The sequence below is a fragment of the Rhinopithecus roxellana genome, chromosome 11, assembly GCF_007565055.1.
Source record: "Rhinopithecus roxellana isolate Shanxi Qingling chromosome 11, ASM756505v1, whole genome shotgun sequence".
NCBI classification, from domain to species: Eukaryota; Metazoa; Chordata; class Mammalia; order Primates; family Cercopithecidae; genus Rhinopithecus; species Rhinopithecus roxellana.
In genome coordinates this window covers 132,122,727-132,143,930 of record NC_044559.1, presented here as the reverse complement: position 1 = coordinate 132,143,930, position 21,204 = coordinate 132,122,727, and the positions used below count along the sequence as shown (strand labels likewise).

General features: G+C 40.1%; 1 protein-coding gene across 7 annotated transcripts in view; it reads right to left on the bottom strand.

The window, feature by feature from the left end:
- Positions 1–21,204, bottom strand: part of PPP3CB (protein phosphatase 3 catalytic subunit beta) — a 62,357-nt gene that overhangs the window by 39,166 nt on the left and 1,987 nt on the right. For all 7 annotated transcript variants that reach the window (XM_010373097.2, XM_010373096.2, XM_010373095.2 and 4 more), the window contains exons 2-4: positions 6,224–6,424; positions 5,403–5,527; positions 1,168–1,279 (exon numbers count right to left, since the gene is read on the bottom strand). In XM_010373097.2, coding sequence (XP_010371399.2) covers positions 1,168–1,279; positions 5,403–5,527; positions 6,224–6,424 — 438 coding nt within the window. The remainder of the gene's footprint in view (positions 1–1,167; positions 1,280–5,402; positions 5,528–6,223; positions 6,425–21,204) is intronic.

Here is a 21,204-nt window from a genome sequence, read left to right as displayed (position 1 = left end):
GGGAGTACAATGGCACAATCTCGGCTCACTGCAACCTCTGCCTCCCAGGTTCAAATGATTCTCCTGCCTCAGCCTCCTGAGTACCTGGGATTACAGGCATGTGCTACCATGCCTGGCTAATTTTTGTATTTTTAGTAGAGATGGTATTTCGCCGTGTTGGCCAGGCTGGTCTCAAACTCCTGACCTCAGGTGATCCACCGGCCTCAGCCTCCCAAAGCGCTGGGATTACAGGTGTGAGCCACCATGCCCAGCTTAGAAAAATTAATTTTAACATTAAAACTTATATAAAAAACTCTAAACTACTTTTTTTTTTTTTTTTTTTTTTTTTTTTTTGAGACGGAGTCTCGCTCTGTCGCCCGGGCTGGAGTGCAGTGGCCGGATCTCAGCTCACTGCAAGCTCCGCCTCCCGGGTTTACGCCATTCTCCTGCCTCAGCCTCCCGAGTAGCTGGGACTACAGGCGCCCACCACCTCGCCCGGCTAGATTTTTGTATTTTTTTAGTAGAGACGGGGTTTCACCATGTTAGCCAGGATGGTCTCGATCTCCTGACCTCGTGATCCGCCCGTCTCGGCCTCCCAAAGTGCTGGGATTACAGGCTTGAGCCACCGCGCCCGGCCAGCTCTAAACTACTAAGTATGTTTGTAAAAGTTAAATGTAATAGGAAATTCTGAAATGAAATTTTTTTTTTTTTTTTGAGACAGGGACTGACTCTACAGACCAGTTTGGAATGCAGTGGGATGATCTCAGCTCACTACAACCTCCGATTCCCAGGCTCAAGTGATTCTCCCACCTCAGCCTCCTAAGTAGCTGGGACTATAGGAGTACACTGCCACATCCAGCTAATTTTTTTTTTTTTGTACTTTTGGTGGAGATGGTGTTTCACCATGTTGGCCAGGCTGGTCTCCAACTCCTGAGTTCAGGCAATCCGCCTGCCTGGGCCTCCCAAAGTGCTGGGTTTACAGGCGTGAACCACCATGCCCCACCAAAAACTTCTCAATTAAATACCATTAAATACCAAAGAGTGCTCGACAACTTTCCTCAAAGCTTTACATGTGGACATGAAATCTATCCTTACATGTTGCACTGTAAAGTCCTCAAAACTTTTACTACACACATAAGTCCAAAAGAATACTGAGGAAGTGAAAACATTTCTCCTGGCAGTACTCACATTCCTGCTTAAAGGTAAAATATTCAGTAAGGTGTCTGCATTCATGGTTGCCTCTCAGAAGAAATAATGTGCTTGGGTATAGAATCTTCAGAACCCATAAATATAAGACACACTGCAAAAGAAAATTTTTCTAGTGAATTTATCTTATATTTTTGTTTAATGAAGCTGCTTGATCTTTGCTCCTTTTCCTCTATTAACCTTACCATCCCCTATTATCTTTCTTTGTCCCTTACTAAACTATAAGCACCACAAAATCACAGATTTTGTCATCTTACTCACTTTTGATTCTCCACTCCTAGAAAAGTAGCTAGCAGATAGGAGAAGAGCAATAAATATTTGCTGAATGAATGAGTCAAACAATCTATTTAATTACTTTTGATTTACAGACTGCCCAATATAAAAACAATTAGCACACTGGTCTACAGATGTCTATTAGTAAATAAAATAATAATGTCAAAATAACAGCAGCTAACATTTACTGAGTACTTACAATGTGTGAAGCACTATATAATTAATTCTCCTAATTTATTCCTTAAACAACACTATGAAGTATGTAATATCATCTTTATTTTACAAATGAGAAACTGAAGCAAAGATCTTAAGTAACTTGTCCAAAACCACAAAACTTCTAAGTGATGGAGACAGGATTCTGATCCTCTGATCTTAAGCATTATGCCATGCTACCTGATGAAGGGAAGGTCCATGTTTTATGTTTGTTTAGTTGATTATGAATATTGCCTTACATATGGTAAGTGCTTATTATCTGAACTAACTCAATGCAAATGTAATTTTTTAAATAAAAATATTATTAAACATGATAGCAGATGCTGTTCTCTAAATAGGTTTATCATAAGAGACTCACATTTTACTTATTTGCTTAAAAAAGCAAGAACTGGCCGGGCGCGGTGGCTCAAGCCTGTAATCCCAGCACTATGGGAGGCCGAGACGGGCGGATCACGAGGTCAGGAGATCAAGACCATCCTGGCTAACATGGTGAAACCTCGTCTCTACTAAAAATACAAAAAACTAGCCGGGCGACCTGGCGGGCGCCTGTAATCCCAGCTACTAGGGAGGCTGAGGCAGGAGAATGGCGTGAACCCGGGAGGCGGAGCTTGCAGTGAGCTGAGATCCGGCCACTGCACTCCAGCCTGGGTGACAGAGCGAGACTCCGTCTCAAAAAAAAAAAAAAAAAAAAAAAAAAAAAAAAAAAAAGCAAGAACTATTTCATATGGAAATAAGCATGGTATATAATCATATGCAAAAAGAAAAAACAAACTTTTTTATTTTTAGAGACAAGGTCTCACTGTAACCCAGGTTGGAGTGGCACAATTACTGCTCACTGCAGCCTCAACCTTCTGGGCTCAAGCAATCCTCCTACCTCGGTCTCTTGAGCAGCTGGGACTTACAGGCACATGCCACCAGGCCCAGCTAAGTTTCTGTATTTTTTTTGTGGAGACAGGGTTTCACCATGCTTCCCTAGCTGGTCTCGAACTCTCAGGTTCAAGCAATCTGCCTGACTTGGCCAACCTGTGCTGGGATTACAGGTGTGAGCCACCACACCCAACCAAACTTTATTGTTAATAAATTAAGGTATATTTAAACGTGTAACTATTCACACCTTCATTTTATTCAAAAGGGAAAAAAGTAATAAAATCAGGGAAATCTGTTCTCATTGCTTATTTTGAGTCTTTGTTATTTTCCTTTTATAACAACAAAAGGTATTAAAAGAATCAGCTACATCCAGGCACGGTGGCTCACGCCTATAATCCCAGCACTTTGGGAGGCTGAGGCAGGCAGACCACCTGAGGTCAGGAGTTCGAGACCAGCTTGACCAACATGGCGAAACCCTGTCTCTACTAAAAATACAAAAACTAGCCGGGAGTGTTGGTGGACACCTGTAATCCCAACTACTCGGGAGGCTGAGGCAGGAGAATCGCTTGAACCTGGGAGGCAGAGGTTGCAGTGAGCCGAGATCACACCATTGCACTCCAGGCTGGGCGACAGAGTAACAGTCTGTCTCAAAAAAAAAAAAAAAAAAAAGAGTCAGCTACAAAACAATCTTAACAATCTTATGCAAGGATATGCACACCAACTTATTTACCAAATAAGCGTCATAAAACTGTTTATTTTATTGCTTTTGTCAAATGCCTGAAATTTTTTTGTTAGGATGGGCCATTTTCTGATTTGCCTGAAGCCCTGTGATAATTTGGGAAAAGCTGATGAGGCTAATAATCAACTATCAGCAGGAGGTAGAAGAACTCAAGATAGTAAAATTCCTAAGGGAAGCAGGACTGACAGAGTCTAGAACTTCCTTCCACTCTTGAGAATCCTAGCACACCTCAGAAAAAAAGGTATATTGGAAACACTGGAGAAGGGGATATAAACAACAGTAACCAACGTAAATTCACCAGGTAAGGTTTCAATATCTACTAGGAAAGGTGGTTAAAAGCACATGCTTGGAGTCACATTGCCTGGCTATGCTGTTTACTAATAATACAACCTTGGGCAAGTTACTTAACCTTTCTAAGCCTCAGGTTCCTCATCTATAAAATGAATAAAACAACAGTACTTACCTCATTAATATTATTGTGAGGATTAATCGACATGTGTTCAGTGCCTAGAACGTCCTTACAACATATTAAATGTGCAACACAGCTATCTATTGGTAGAAATTTGACCCCACAATTCTACCTCTAGGAATTTGTCATACAAAAATAATCAGGCAAGTATGTAAAGATGTATGAATAATATGACGTATTGAAGCATCATTTGTAAAGGCAAAAAACTGGGAACATCTTCACTGTCTAACCACAAGGAATTAATTAATTATAGTTTGTTATTAGGTGGAAAACAATGTAGCTATTGAAACGATGCTACAAGTTTGTATTTACTGACTTGAAAAGATATTTGGTGTAGGGATGTATGAAAAAGCAAGTTACAGACAATATTATAATATGATCCCCTTTTCATTAAAAAAAAGAAAATGTACATATTGGAAAATATGTATTGTTCTATAGTTACAGAATTTTATTTATATAATTTAAAAAGATGGCAGGGCAACAAGGGTCACATCTGTAATCTCAACACTTTGGGAGACCAAGGCGGGAGGATCACTTGAGCCCAGGAGTTCAAGACCAGCCTGGGCAACATAGGAGACTCAATTGCTACAAAAGAATTAAAAATTAGTCTAGGCATGGTGGTGTGCACCTGTGGTCCGCTATTTGAGAGACTGGGACAGAAGGATCCCTTGAGCTCAAGAGGTCAAGGCTACATTGAGCCATGCTGGTGCCACTGTACTTCAGCATGGGCCACAGAGTAAGACACTGTCTCAAAAAAAAAAAAAAAAAGAAAAAGAAAAAAGAAAAAGGAGTAAAGGAACCATCTACTGTTAAGTGATAATCAAAAGGTCATTTTAATGCCTCAAGTTTTTAAAAACAAATTAGGCCGGGCGCAGTGGCTCACGCCTGTAATCCCAGCACTTTGGGAGGCCGAGACAGGCGGATCACGAGGTCAGGCGATCGAGACCATCCTGGCTAACACGGTGAAACCCCATCCCTAATAAAAAAAAAATACAAAAAACTAGCCGGGTGGGGTGGTGGGCGCCTGTAGTCCCAGCTACTCAGGAGGCTGAGGCAGGAGAATGGCATAAACCCGGGAGGCGGAGCTTGCAGTGAGCTGAGATCCAGCCACTGCACTCCAGCCTGGGTGACAGAGCAAGACTCTGTCTCAAAAAAATAAAAAAAAAAATTAATACTTTCCAAATACACAAAGATTCCATATGATATACTTGAGTCTTAAGAGTTACATAAGGAGAAACAGACGCACTAGGGCTCAAGCAGTAAAAAAATCACAATATACTTTATTTAATCAGAGAGAATTCAAGTAATCTTTTTTCACATGGTTTAACGCCTTTAGGGGCAAGAGAGATAAATGGCACTAACTTTTTAAGGCCACTAGTTAACAGTGGCCTAAAAGACCCCTCAGTCTGCTCATAAATTCCACTGGGGAAAAAATGGCAATTATAATTATATAAACAGAGTTATTCAAACAAATTTATTTGAATTGTTTGAAAGACAGAACAGGAATAAACAGTAGCTTTTCATAAAAACTTCAGAATATGCAGAGTTATTAAAAAAAAAAAAAACCTAACACAGGTACTTGTGAAAACTAGGATTAAGGGAAAGCATCTATGTTAACACTTAACAGCAAATCAAATGACAGTTTATGATTATTACCTCTATACTAAAATAACCTCTGTCCACATAATCGCCAAGAAAAAGGTATCGTGTATTAGCAGGTGATCCTCCTACTTCAAAAAGTTTCATCAGATCAAAAAATTGGCCATGGATGTCACCACACACTGAAACAAGAAGATTATTAGACAAGGGAAAAAAATCTCTAAAATAACAAATTTTAGTTAAGTTAAAATGTATTTTACAAAAGACATAGTATAAATGCTATCAAGAAATGTCTGAGAAGGAAGTAGTCTGTGAAGAGTCATGATTAGGATGATGTGTAACCAAGTGTTCATATGCTCAAGATCTAGAAAAAGATGTAACAGAAATAATGAAATTTGTGGTCAGTGACAAACTGTTATCTACATTTACAAAGATCGTCTCTAGGACTCCAAGGATGTGTTTTAAGTTTCAAGATGACAAAATTACAATGGTGGCAGTTAAAATATCCATTCTAACTCAATACTTTCTGTCGCTCTCTAAATGGTCACTTTTGGCATCTGATATGATATCAAGGTATTTGACCCTAACAATTGAAAGCAAAGTTAAGTATTGAATCAAATTGAAGTATGGTCAACACAATTGATGAAACCTTAACAAAAGCATATTAGACTAACTTCTACACTCAGATTATTTAGAATCATGTCTATTCACTGAAAACAGGCAATCTTTTTTAAGTATGAAAAATAATTTGGAAATTCAAGATAATGTCCAAGTAATATTGATTTAGTATACAGTATCATTGAAAACAGTAAGTTTTAAATCCAGACAACTAAACAACGACATAATAAAAACAATACCCAAAACATGAATAAGCTTACCTGTGATTGGAGCTTCTACTTCTATCATGGTTTTCTCTCTCCGAAGGATGGCAGCACCCTCGTTGATAATTCTAAGCGCAATTTCTTCATCTACTCGACCTTCTTTTACCAAGTGGTTCTTCAGAACATCAACCCTGGGTATTCCATCCAAATCAAATACTTCTTCAGATGTCAAGCGATGTGTTGGGGGGAAAGGGACAGCTGCAAATTTTTTTAATTAATAAAAAATAAGTCACCAAAAATATATTAACTTAAAAACCAATAATTGGATCTAGATAAGAATAAAAATTGTAAAGCAGAGATTTTTCTTTCTTCTTCATTTATTGGGTAGAACTGTTTTTCTAAATAGTAAGTAAATTATACCACTTTTAAAGCTATTTATATTAACATGTTCTTTGTTGAGAATTATTAGAGAACTGAGTTGTCTCACAAAATTAAGTTCTTTCAGAATAACCAAAGCTTTTTTGTTTAAGCCAAAACATTTTTAGGCAGAACTCTCAAAATATTGTATTATAGTATTAGATATTCTTTACCTTAAATGAAGTACAAAAAATACAATTTAATGCTGGGAGTATTGGAGCATGTCTGTAATCACAACTACTTGGGAGGCTGGGGCAGGAGGATCTCTTGAGGCCAGAAATTGGTGACCAGCCGGGTCAACACAACGAGACACCATCTCAAAAAAACCCCACAACACTTTAATACCAAATAAGCCTAAATAGAAAGAAATTCCAAATACAAGGTGATTTGCCTTATCCCTTTCTAACAAGAACATAAAAACAGTGTTTTCTGACCAACTTGACTATACACTTCTAGAGATATAGACCAAACACCAGATGCTTACTTCTGAAATGTAAATTAATTTAGTAGGCTTAAAATAATAAATCATAATTTCAAAACATTGATTTTTCTCCTACCTTAATGTTTCACAAAACACTTTCATTCCAAATTTTTTTATTTTTTTGAGACGGAGTCTCGCTCTGTCGCCCAGGCTGGAGTGCAGTGGCCGGATCACAGCTCACTGCAAGCTCCGCCTCCCAGGTTTACGCCATTCTCCTGCCTCAGCCTCCCAAGTTGGGACTACAGGCGCCCGCCACCTCGCCCAGCTAGTTTTTTGTATTTTTTAGTAGAGACGGGGTTTCACCAGGCTAGCCAGGATGGTCTCGATCTCCTGACCTCGTGATCCACCCGTCTCGGCCTCCCAAAGTGCTGGGATTATAGGCTTGAGCCACCGCGCCCGGCCTCATTCAAAATCTTTACGCATAAATTCGAAACCAGTGCATTCCTTATCATTGGAGTCACTTTTTGAGTCACCTAATACACATTCTGAAAGCAAATCATCTTCATTTCCATCTAAACTGTTTGAGATACAGCACTTTTTGCATATGTGTAAAATGTTATCACTGTAAATTTATCCCTGTAATTTTTTTTTTTTTTTTTTGAGATGGAGTCTTGTTCTGTTGCCCAGGCTGGAATGCAGTGGCGTGAACTTAGCTCACTGCAACCTTCGCCTCCTGGGTTCAAGGGATACTCCTGCCTCAGCCTCCCGAGTAGCTGAGATTACAGCATCCGCCATCATGCCCAGCTAATTTTTGTATTTTTAGTAGAGACTGGGTTTCACCATGTTGGCCAGGCTGGTGTCAAACTCCGGACCTCAGGTGATCTGCCCGCCTTGGCTTCCCAAAGTTCTGGGATTACAGGCATGAGCCACTGCACCTGGCCTATCCCTACAAATTTAACCAAAAGTTCCCATTTCATCACAGTTAACTAGTTGGTTTTTTCACTCTGCAGTACATATTTATGATTTCTATAAGAAATCACCAACTGTACTGTTTTTAAGTGATATTTGTTGAGTGTAATGGAAAACATGAATGTTTATTTCAATGGCATCTAAGCACAATTTTGAGGTCATATACCTAGGAAAAATTACTATATAGTAAGTTTTTCTTATTCCTTTTTTACTGAATCCAACAAGTAAATCTTTATGCATTCAAAATCAGCTTGGACTGAAGCAGTTTCAGGCTCTTTACTGAATAGTACTTTGCTTTGCAAAATAAAGAAAGTGAGAGAGAAATGTACATTAGGAGTGTAATAAATATAGACTGAAATGTAAGGCAGCTCCCTCTTTTCTGAAAAAAAATTTTTTAAGTAGGCCGGGTGCAGTGGCTCACGCCTGAAATCCCAGACTTTGGGAGGCCAAGGCTGGTGGATCACTTGAAGTCAGGAGTTCAAGACCACCTGGCCAACATGGTGAAACCCTATCTCTACTAAAAACACAAAAATTAGCTGGCCATGGGGGCGCATGCCTGTAGTCCCAGCTACTCGGAAGGGTGAGGCAAGAGAATCACTTAAACCTGAGTAGGCGGAGGTTGCAGTGAGCCTAGACTACGCCACTGCACTCCAGCCTGGGCAACAGAGTGAGACTCTGTCTCTATCTCTATCTGATATATATATATAGAGAGAAATATATATATCAGATATATATATATAAATATATATACATATATATATATATCTGAGCATATGGTATACAGTATTTTCCTGATGCTTTAGGGTCATGATTGTGATTATCAATTATCACAGAGAAGCCTGGAAATGTACAGGACCAACTGCTCCTTTACATTTCAACTTAAAGTAACTAAAAAAGAAAAAAAAAAAACTGGGTTAGATTCATATCAATTACCTAAGAAAGAATATAACCACATTCTCATACCAGGAGAAAACATTAAGGAAGAACTCAATCCTTTACAAATGAGATAAGAACTAAGGCAGAGGGATGCCAACCATTTCTGAAAGACTGAAATCACAATCTTTTTTTATTATTATTTGATATATAGTAAAATAAAACTGGACTTTATTTTCCCTTCACAAGAAACATGTATTATCATTACTTTTTACTCATCTAGAGTAAGGCATTAAAATATATTTTACCCCCAAATATAGCATGTCAAGATTCTAATAAAATAAAAGCCTCAAAGTATGTTTTTACCAACCAAAGATTAAACAAACCATTATATATGCTATAACCAAATTTGCCCTCATGGTAGAGTAATTGTTTAAAAAATAAACATTTTTAATGAACTGATTACTAAATAAATCAAGTGTTACTTTTGGGACATTATAAAAATGAGAAGGTTAAATATTTCTTACTAATAAACACAAATTTCTGAGATCAAGACAGAATCACAGTTTTTTTTATCAGGTCAGAGAAATTTTTTTTTTTTTTTTTTTTTTAAGCACTCTACTTGGGAAAATAAACACTATTTAAGATGCTGTGTTCTGGCCGGGTGCAGTGGCTCACGCCTATAATCCCCACACTTTGGGAGGCCAAGGCAGGCAGATCATGAGGTCAAGGTTTTGAGACCACCCTGGCCAACATGGTAAAACCTCGTCTCTACTAAAAATACAAAAATTAGCTGGGTGTGGTGGTGCACACCTGTAGTCCTAGCCACTTAGGAGACTGAGGCAGGAGAATCACTTGAACCCAGGAGGCAGAGGTTGCAGTGAGCCAAGATCGTGCCACTGCACTCCAGCCTGGCGACAGATCGAGACTCAGTCTCAAAAAAAAAAAAAAAAAAAGGAAAAGAAAAAAAAGCTGTGTTCTACATGATGAATATTTCCTATTTATTTATTTATTTTGAGACAGAGTCTCACTCTTGTCGCCCAGGCTGGAATGCAGTGGCGAGATTTCAGCTCACTACAACCTCCGCCTCCTGGGTTCAAGCGATTCTCCTGCCTCAGCCTCCCAAGTAGCTTGGATTACAGGCGCCCGCTACCACACCCAGCTAATCTTCGTATTTGCAGTGGAGACAGGGTTTCACCATGTTGGCCAGGCTGGTCTCAAACTCCTAACCTCAGGTGATCCGCCTGCCTCGGCCTCCCAAAGTTTTGGGATTACAGGCATCAGCCACTGCACCTGGCCTAGATGATATATACTTCCTAACAATCAACAACATAATTCCACTAATGGCTCAATTCAGTTCAAAACATAGAACTTCCCAAAAATCCACCTATGAGACCACTCCCTACTTCCCCTTAGCCAGACACAAGTGGTACTGCATGTTTTCATGCACACTGTGAATGCTCTACCTCAAGTCACACTGAAGAACTATAATGTATTCACCTGAAAAAGAAAGTATAAACTGACTCCATGCCACAGTTAGTTATCTAAAGACCTGTATTTCCTATTTATTTTTCAACTCAAGGCACTTCTACATTTCAAAACCAGCTAGGACAGTTTTTAAAAATGTGTACAGGCTGAGTGGTTAAAAAACGTCACCCACTCATGAGTAAAGGTAGATGAAAGCTATAGGGAATCAATGTTAACATAACACAGAAAATAAAAATAGGCAGTTTCAAATGAGTATGTTTTGGCTGGGCGCAGAGGCTCATGCCTGTAATCCCAGCACTTTGGGAGGCTGAGGCGGGTGGATCACTTGAGGTCAGGAATTCAAAACCAGCCTGGCCAACATGGTGAAACCCCATCTCTACTAAAAACACAAAAAATTAGCCAGGCGTGGTGGCCGCATGCCTGTTGTCCCAGCTACTCAGGAGGCTGAGACAGGAGAATCGCTTGAATTGGGGAGGTGGAGGTTGCAGTGGGCTGAGATCGTGCCAGTGCATTCCAGCCTGGGCGACAGAGCGAGACTCCGTCTAAAAATAAAAAATAAAAATAAAATAAATTTTAATTTATCAGCAAATAAGAGAAAAAAGGCATGTATAGTATTGTTTTGTAAGTGGAGAAAGGGGCTTCAGCAGGAGACCTGACGGGGCAAAAGGTAACTGTCCAAATAGAATCTGGCCTAAAACAAGTTGCTCAATAGAGAGTCAAAATTTTTTTTCATCAAAAATTAATTCTCTGGCCAGGTGGCATAGTTCATGCCTGCAGTCCCAGCACTTTGGGAGGCCAAGGCAGGTAGATCACTTGTGGTCAGGAGTTCAAGACCAGCCTGGCCAACATGGTGAAACCCCATCGCTACTGAAAATACAAAAATTAGCCAGGCATGGTGTCACGCCTATAGTCCCAGCTACTTGGGAGGCTGAGGCAGAAGAATCGCTTGAAGCTGGAGGGGGCGGAGGTAGTAGTGAGCCGAGATCGTGCCACTGAACTCCAGCCTGGGCGATAGAGACTTTATCTCAAAAAAAAAAAAATTAATTCTCAACTATCACTTTGTTTTGCAACTCCTAAAGCATTTTAAAGCATTTCCATATAGTTTTCAGGCTTTTAAAAGGTTTTTCTTTTTTATTTCTAATTCATCTTAAGCCAAGTATTTCTGCTTTTCCAGTTTTTTTCCTCCTCCATATATACTTTTTTCTCCTAATTTTCAGACTATATTTCTTCACTTTTCTATATTTGTGATAGGGAAAAACCAGAAAACAAATGTATATACATGCAATACAAATAGTCAACAACTGAAATGGCTAATAATAGAGGATTTGTTGGAACAATCTAAAGAGCTACAAAATCGGCCAGGCATGGTGGCTCACGCCTGTAATCCCAGCACTTTGGGAGGTCGAGGCAGGTGAATCACCTGAGGTCAGGAGGTCGAGACCAGCCTGACCAACATGGAGAAACCCCAGCTCAACTAAAAACCCAAAAATTAGCTGGGCATGGTGGCGTGCACCTGTAACCCCAGCTACTCAGGAGGCTGAGGCAGGAGAATCGCTTGAACCTGGCGGGGGCGGAGGTTGCAGTGAGCCGAGACCACACCACTGCACTCCAGCCTGGGTGACAACAGCAAAACTCCATCTCAAAAAAAAAAAAAAAAAAAAAACCAAACAAGAGCTACAAAATCTCAAAACCTAAAAATCTTGATTTGGTAACATTCATTTTGACCAAACTGTTGTGTTGAAAATCTTCCTTTTGTCCAAATTTTGACATGAAGGGCATATCTATATAGTAACCAATAATATTCACAAGGTATTTTCACTCACATTTATTGTACAGTGGCTAAAAAAATAGGACTGAAAAACATTTTAATTTAGGAAGTTGGAAAAATAAACCAGGAACACAGACTGATCAGGAATTGGGAAAGAGGGGATGATGGTACAGAGATCTTCTTAATGTTTCTACCACTGGGCAAAGAAACCTGAGAATTAACTGATCCCAAGGACTGCCCTCTTAGCCCTATGAGGCCTCTAACTTCAACAGGGGTACAGCCTGTGCCAAGTGAATAACTTGACTCCAAAGTATCATTCAGATGCCTAAGGTCAGTTAATCCCATCGTGCTTCCCACCACTGCTATCCTTGGCAACTATCCAAAATACAGTCTCTACATCTATACTTCCAAATTTTTGTCTGTATTTCTTGCCCTCATACCATTTCCTTCTTGCTGTTCTCCCTCCATCCTTTTCATTGGGGCCTTCAGAATTCCTATAAGATTTTGTTTTAATCTATCCCACAATCCCTACACACAATCTTTTTTTTTTTTTTTTTTTGGCAGAGTCTCGCATTGTTGCCTGGGCTAGAGTGCAGAGGCGCAATCTCAGCTCACTGCAACCTCTGCCTCCCAAGTTCAAGCAATTCTCCTGCCTCAGCCTCCCAAATAGCTGAGACTATAGGCACACACCACCACACCCAGCTAATTTTGTGTGTGTGTGTGTGTGTGTGTGTGTGTATATATTAGATGGAGTCTAGCTCTGTTGCCCAGGCTGGAGTGCAGTGGCACAATCTGGGCTCACTGCAACCTCTGCCTCCCAGGTTCAAGCGATTCTCCTAAGCAACTGGGATTACAGGCATGCACCACCATGACTGACTAATTTTTGTATTTTCAGTAGAGATGAGGTTTCACCATGTTGGCCAGGCTGGACTCGAACCCCTGACCTCATGATCCCCCTGCCTCAGCCTTCCAAAGTGCTGGGATTACAGGTGTGAGCCACCGTGCCCAGCCAATTTTTTGTATTTTTAGTAGAGACGGGGTTTCACTATGTTGGCCAGACTGGATTTTTTTTTGAGATGGAGTTTTGCTCTTGTTGCACAGGCTGGAGTGCGATGGTGCAATCTCAGCTCACTGCAACCTCCGCCTCCCAGGTTCAAGCGATTCTCCTGTCTCAGCCTCTCAAATAGCTGGGATTACAGGCATGCGCCACCACGCCCGGCTAATTCTGTATTTTTAGTAGTGCTGGGGTTTCTCCATGTTGGTCAGGCTGGTCTTGAACTCCTGACTTCAGGTGATCCACCAGCCTCAGCCTCCCAAAGTGCTGGGATTACTGGCGTGAGCCACCGCACCCGGTCTCTCTGTTCTTTAGCTCTACACAGAATACTTGTAGTGTCTTGCCTTTCTAGTTTAATTGAATCTTGGGTCTCCTGAAGGATACTTCTCAAATTCTTTTTTCAAAGTGGATGGTGCTCATTTTTCCACATTCCACTAATCCCAGGGGAGGCTTCAGCATTCTCTTAGCTCTCCATTAGCACTTCCAACATCATTGCTCCACTAAGGAAAAAAAAATGCCTCCTCCTTTGAGATTCATGCCTCTGGCTAGTTTACCCTTATCCCGGCTATCTATTAAACTAGTGATTATAGGCTGGGCTCCACGGCTCACATCTGTAATCCCAGCACTTTAGGAGGCTAAGGCGGGTGGATCACCTGAGATCAGGAGTTTCAGACCAGCCTGGCCAACATGGTGAAATCCGTCTGTACTAAAAATACAAAAATTAGCCAGGCATGGTGGCGGGCTGCTATAATCCTAACTACTAGGGGGGGCTGAGGCATGAGAATTGCTTGAACCTGGGAGGTGGAGGTTGCAGTAAGCCAGGATTGCACCACTGTACTGCAGCCTGGGGAGTGAGACAGTAAGACTTTCTCTCAAAAAAAAAAAAAAAAAAAAAAAACTAGTCATCAAAAGCTCAAGTTTCTGGCCCACAAGTCTTATCCATTCTAAGTTCTACCATCGTCAAGGTCTATGTGATAACCTATCTAAAACTTAAGAACTGGCCAGGCGCAGTGGCTCATGCCTGCAATCCCAGTACTTGGGGAGGCTGAGGCGGGTGAATCGCTTGAGGTCAGGAGTTTGAGAATAGCAGCCTGGTCAACGTGGCGAAATCCCGTCTCTACTGAAAATACAAAAATTAGCAGGGTGTGGTGGTAGATGCCTGTAATTCCAGCTGCTTGGGAGGCTGAGGCAGGAGAGTTGCTTGAACCTGGGAGGCAGAGGTTTCAGTGAGCCGAGATCACGCCACTGCACTCCAGCTGGGGCAACAGAATGAGACTCCATCTCACAAAAAAACACCAAAAAAAAAAAAAAAAAAAAAAAAAAACCAAACAGGAAAAACACAGGTATTAAGAAATGTTTACAGAATTAATGATTATAGGTTCCAAAATACTTGTTTAACGACACTAATTTATGTAGCAATAACAATGTATTTATAGTGTTTTATTCATAGTTGACCAAGTACTTTCTCATACATAATCCCACATGATTCCGAGGGACATCCTGTGAGTTTGGTCAGGCACATTTTTGTTTTTTGTTTTTTTTCCAACACAGTCTCGCTCTGTTGCCCCGCCCCAGCTGGAATGCAATGGTGAGATCTCAGCTCATGGCAACCTCCGCCTACCAGGTTCAAGCAATTCTCCCTACCTCAGCCTCCTGAGTAGCTGGGATTACAGGCACCCACCATCACACCGGGCTAATTAGTATATTTTTAATAGAGACGGGGTTTCACCATGTTGGCCAGGCTGGTCTTGAACATATGACCTCAAGTGATCTGCCCGCCTCTACCTCCCAAAGTGCTGGGGTTAGGGTCAGGCAAGTTTTATCTCCATTTCACAAACGACAGATAACAAGTTCAGAGATGTTAAGTTGCTTCTCGAGGGGTTTCACTAGTAAGAAGTAGAGCCATAGCTGAAACTGAAGTCTTCAGAATGCTGCTCCTGTATCATCTGCCTTTATACCAACATAATGACAATTTTCTTTTGACAAAAGGAGACATCAAAAGGCTGATCATGGCTGGGCATGGTGGCTCACACCTGTAACCCCAGCACTTTGGGAGGCCAAGACAGGACAATCACTGGAGCCCAGGAAATCGAGACCAATCTGGGCAACATAGTGAGACTCCCGTCTCCATAAAAAATAAACAAAATTAGCCAGGCATGGTGATGTGTGCCTGTAGTCCCAGCTACTTAGGAGGCTGAGTTGGGGGATCGCTTGAGCCCAGAAGTTTGAACCTACAGTGAGCTATGATCATGCCACTGCACTCCAGCCTGGGTGACAGAGCAAGATCCTGTCTTGAGGTAAAAAAAAAAAAAAAAAAAAAAAAAAGCCTCATCATGATATATGATGATATAACCATTTGCTTGCCAGGAGTAGAAGTATGGTTTGGCCACATGCTTTAAGGCAAGATTCAATAAATCCAACAGCATTGTCTTCAAAATTTCAAGGTATCCACTGGGTCTCTTTTAGTTTGTGGTGGTTCTTTAAATATATCTTTCCCTCAAAATTGGCTCCCTTTCCTGGCTTACCCCTGTTAAGCTTTCACCATTCTCTATCACTCACACTTAATGTCATTGTTCTCTTTCTGAACTCTAAGTCCTATCGATTCTTCAAATTCAATTTTCTTAAATCTCCATTGTTGCAATACTAGTTCAAGTTCTTATCACTTACTAGAAAAATATTTTCTTCCTCTTTGACTGAACAAAGTAGTAAATTAATCTACTCAAAAACTTGGGGTAGTTTCTTAATGACTAAAGAATAAAGAAAAAGAAAACCTTGAATATTATTTTCAAGATTCTTCTCAATTTAACCATTCTCAGTCTTTTACATATCATTCCAATCTTTGCATCTAATTACAATCGCCCAATTTAATCTAGCCCTAAAGCAAAATTATTCTGATTATTGTTTCCTAAAAAACTGTTGCTCACCTATTTCACTTCCATACTCAATCACTCATCCAATATACTCACCTTCTAATATTAGTAGGAATTTGTGTTATATCTAGTTTTTCATGCCTTGGTCATCCCTCACTTGGACTACTCCATTAATCTCCTAACTAGACAACCTTCTCCCCCTCCAATAATTTGTTGCACACAACATGACCAGAATTAGCCATCAAAAAACAGAATACTGGGTCACTATTCTACTTTAAACCTTCAATAATAATAATAATAATAATGGTGATGGCTACCACTGGTTGAGTACTTACCATGTGCCAGGCCAGGCACTGTGGTACCTACTTTACATGCACAGTCTCTATTAATTCACCAACAACCCTATAATAAGATTTTATTAGTTCTACTTTACAGATAAGAAAATTAAGGCTTGGGGATGTTAAGTATCTTGTCCATGGCGAAAAGGTTATTAAGTGGTAGAGCTAGGATTCAAACCCAGGCAGTCTGACTCCAGAGCTTGTGTTTTTAATTATCCAGGTACTATATACTGCTATACTGCTTAATAGCTTAAGTTTCAGCTCAACTTGTAATACAAAAGATCCTTTCTAACTTCATTCCTGTCACTCCTTGCCAAGCACTTTACATACCTCTGCCATACATTTCATGCTTTTTTCAAACTCCACGCTTTTCTGCTTGTTTTCCCTACTCTAGCTCCACTTTCTGTCTGGCGAAATTCTACTCATCCTTCAAGGACTACCTCGAAACATTATCCTCTCAGTGATGCTTTCCCTCAAAGTAAGATAGCCAATCCCTTCTTTACAGCTCCAGTAGCGCTTTGTACCAAATTCATTATATTATTTATTTATAATAGTATCTTCCCCACTAGAATGCCAGCACTACAAGGAAATCTATCTTAATATTCTATTCACTTCTGTATTATCATCAATGCCTAGCACAATGCCTGGTACAAAGCTGGTACTCAATAATCATTGCACAGATAAATGGTCCCAATCCTCTGTTTTAATCCTAACCATCCATCAAGGCCACTTTACTTCTATACAAGCCATTCCTAGACCATTCCAGTCCAGAGTCATCACTACCTCCTTTGAACTCAGACAACTTGCTGGCTCAGCAACTTACCTGGCAATTATTAACTGTTACCTGTCCTTATGACATATATTGTTAATTTTTCAAGAATATTTATTCATGAATCAAGACTGTATTTTATATTTTATACTTTTGTTGTTCTCCTACAGTTTTGTGATACAGCAGACATTTAATAAATATTTGCTATTTCACAACTGTCATGTTCCAAAATAAATTTTACATACCATACACAGATGATGCCCAATTAGCTTCAGCTTATTTCATCTCTGGGTATAAAAAACATTTTTTATGGTGAAATGAAGTCATATGATTGGCATACTTTGTTTAATAAATCAAGGTTCTTTTTACCAAAATTTTCCTTACAACTCTTGCCAATTCATTCAATAGCTCTGGAACCTGAAGCTTTTGCCTCACTACTGAGCAGCTATATATCCAACTTGGCATTTTCCTTTTAAGGTAACTTGTTACCATAGTGTTCCCTCTCCCTTTCCCTCTCACTCCATCCCCTCACAGTCTCTTTTTCTCTCTCTTTCTGTTCCTTTGTTTTCACTAGGACACATGGTACTGAAGATTTATTTTATTTATTTTTATTTATTTATTTGAGACAGAGTATCGCTCTGTCACCCAGGCAGGAGTGCAGTGGCACAATCTTGGCTCACTGCAGCCTTCACTTCTTGGGTTCAAGTGATTCTCCTGCCTCAGCCTCCCGAGTAGCTAGGATTACAGGTGCTTGCCACCACGTCCTGCTGCTAACTTTTGTTTGCTCGGTTGGTGTTTTTTTTTTTTTTTTGAGACAGAGTCTCGCGCTGTCGCCCAGGCTGGAGTGCAGTGGTATGATCTTGGTTCACTGTAACCTCTGCCTCCCAGTTCAAGCGATTCTCCTGCCTCAGCCTCCTGAGTAGCTAGGGTTTACAGGCATGCGCCACCACACCTGGCTAATTTTTGTATTTTTAGTAGAGGTGGGGTTTCACCATGTTGGTCAGGCTGGTCTCGAACTCCTGACCTCGTGATCCGCCTGCCTTGGCCTCCCAAAGTGCTGGGATTACAGGCATGAGCCACTGTGCCCGGCCAAATTTTTGTATTTTCAGTAGAGATGGGGTTTCACCATGTTGGCCAGGCTAGTCTCAAGTGATCCTCCCGCCTCGGCCTCCCAAAGTGCTGGGATTACAGGCATGAACCACTGCATCTGGTCTAAAGATTTATTTTAGTATAGTTAACAGTAATGGGAGTGGAAAGTAAAAGAAAAATAATTTCCAGGAGTTATCTTTTTACATAGGTAAGTCCACAAAATAGACTTTGTAAACAAAAATTAAAATTCAAGCTGCTTTAAAATATAATGAAATAGAACTAGCAAGAAACACTGAAGTAGCTATGTCACGCCAAGGCTATATGGATTATCTGAAAATAAGTTATCTGGCTGGGTGTAGTGGCTCACGCCTATAATCCCAACATTTTGGGAGGCCAGGGTGGGCGGCTCACGTGAGGTCAGGAGTTTGAGACCAGCCTGACCAACATGGAGAAACCCCGTCTCTACTAAAAATACAAAATTTGCTCTGTGTGGTGGCTCATGCCTCTAATCCCAGCTACTCAGGAGGTTGAGACACAAGAATTGTTTGAAGCCAGGAGGTGGAGGTTGCAGTGAGCCAAGATCATGTCATTGCACTCCAGCCTGGACAAGAGCGAAACTCCGTCTCAAAAAACAAACAAACAAACAAATAATAAGTAATCCTCCTTTCTAGCAAAGGTACTAGAAAACACTTCAGTCAAATGACTTCAGATTTATAAGCAGGGCAACTGGCAACAGCATGTAAATGAATTCTAAGGTTGCCAATCAGAAATATTTTAGCTTAAAAAAAATTAAAACACATAAATTCAGCATTTAGGTTCAATCTGAAAGTCTGATAATTTGAGGTTAATATAACCCAGGAAATAATGTTAAGAAAATGACTCACATTGTAGGTGCTAAAATGAACATATACCCAATATTGACAATGCTCTCTAAGTAAAAAGGTGAATTTTTCTATTAATACTAACAGTCTTGATAATCTCAAGAGAGAATCCAGCTTTACAAATCTAGAATCTGGTATACAAAGCAAAAAGTACATTTTTTAAGTATCTGGGGAAAAAAGGAGGTATCTGGGCAATCCAGGTCAAGTAAACTTTGTGGGGAGGAGAGAAAGCAATATTTATCAATTCAGGGTTTTGTGCTTTAATTACCTATACCAGCTTTGCTGATGTGGTAAGAAAGCACACATGCAGATACGGTTAGATATTTTTCCAAATTTTTTTCCATTTTCTTATTTCCTACATAGCTAAAGAATGCTTAATAGAATATAATTAAAAGGGTATATACTATCTCACTTAATAAGGTGGGTTAGATAACTTTCAAAAAGAGGAAGAATTTGACTTGAGCCAGCAGTTGGAGTAGGCTCAGAACTGAACTTAATCAACCAAAAACCTAATCACCCATAATCAATGACATGGAATTACCACTAATAATTTTAGTGACAAACTAATCACATTTACATATGAATCACCTACAGTATTCCAAGCTCCCAAACTTCACAAAAAGTGAATTTCAGGTATCTGATCTTAAACAAAGAAAGAACTATACACCCTTAAAAACCTACATGACTATAAAATGTAGGCCTTATGACTAGAAACATAGAGTATAAAATTTTGACACTAAGAAGTTCCAGGGAGGCAGGCCGGGCGCGGTGGCTCACGCCTGTAATTCCAACACTTTGGGAGGCCAAGATGGGAGGATCATGAGGTCAGGAGTTTGAGACTAGCCTGGCCAACATGGTGAAACCCCGCCTCTGCTGAAAAACACAAAAAATTAGCCGGGCATGGTGGTGCACACCTGTAATCCCAGCTACTAGGGAGGCTGAGGCAGGAGAATCGCTTGAATCCAGGAGGCGGTGGTTGCAATGAGGGAGATTGTGCCATTGCACTCCACTTGGGCAACAAGAGCGAAACTCTGTCTCAAAAAAATAAAAGAAGTTCCAGGGAGAAAAAGACTACTTGCATTTAATGCCAACAGATGGTCTCCATAATATTACTACTAAGAAAATGTATGGATACAAAACTACCACCACATTGTGGACTTAAAAGAAATTTGGATTTTAACGAGTTAAACTTAAGCTGAACTCACACAAGTCATCATTTATCTCAGACAACCAGTATTCTGTACCATCACGTATCACATTATAGAATAATTACTGAATAAAAGACAAGGAAGAATCCTGCAAATGAAATTTAAAAGTGGATTTCTGGATCTGTAAGAAAGGTGAATTTCCCAGTAAATGCAGGAGACTCCATGAGCAGTGCAAAGTAGTCTGTTACACACCATCTTTAAACATATAATCCATACAGCATTCCAACTGGTTAACAAATTCCATAAAAAAATGAAAGTTGTCTCTATGAAGAGGGCTCAATGAAGCACAAGAAATATGATAACCATGAGCTTTATTTAAGTATAATTTTCTATATTAACAAGCTTCTTTCCTATTTATCTAAATCAAATGGCTTTTATTCCACACCAATAATCTGCAAATATGACTGCCTTGGACTCACAACTCACCCCTAAGGAATCTGCCTTATGTTTGGAATCTTATTTTCACTGCATTAAAGCAGTACAGAAAAAAAATTACCATATATATGACAAGGAATAAGAAGATTCACAAGCATAAGGATAGCATAAACTCACTGTTCAGGAATGTGATTGGTTACCCCATCTAACAGTCTGGTGAAAAGTGCCCAGGGAAATGAACACACAACACAGAAATACAGTCAGAAAATGAAGAGGTAGCCTATGTCCCCTGTTCCCACCCCCACAAAACTCCAGGATTTCTTGACAGAACGAATGCCTGCATTACTTTTTTTCTTTTTTTTTTTTTAAGATTTATCTGTATAAGGATTCCATAAATTCTTTATTCAGCTCATTCCAATGCCTGGCCCAACTGGATATACTAGTAACTTAAGCCTAGGTGCAAACCAGTGTTTTGTTTTTGTTTTTGGAGACAGGGCCGGGCTCTGTCGTCCAGGCTG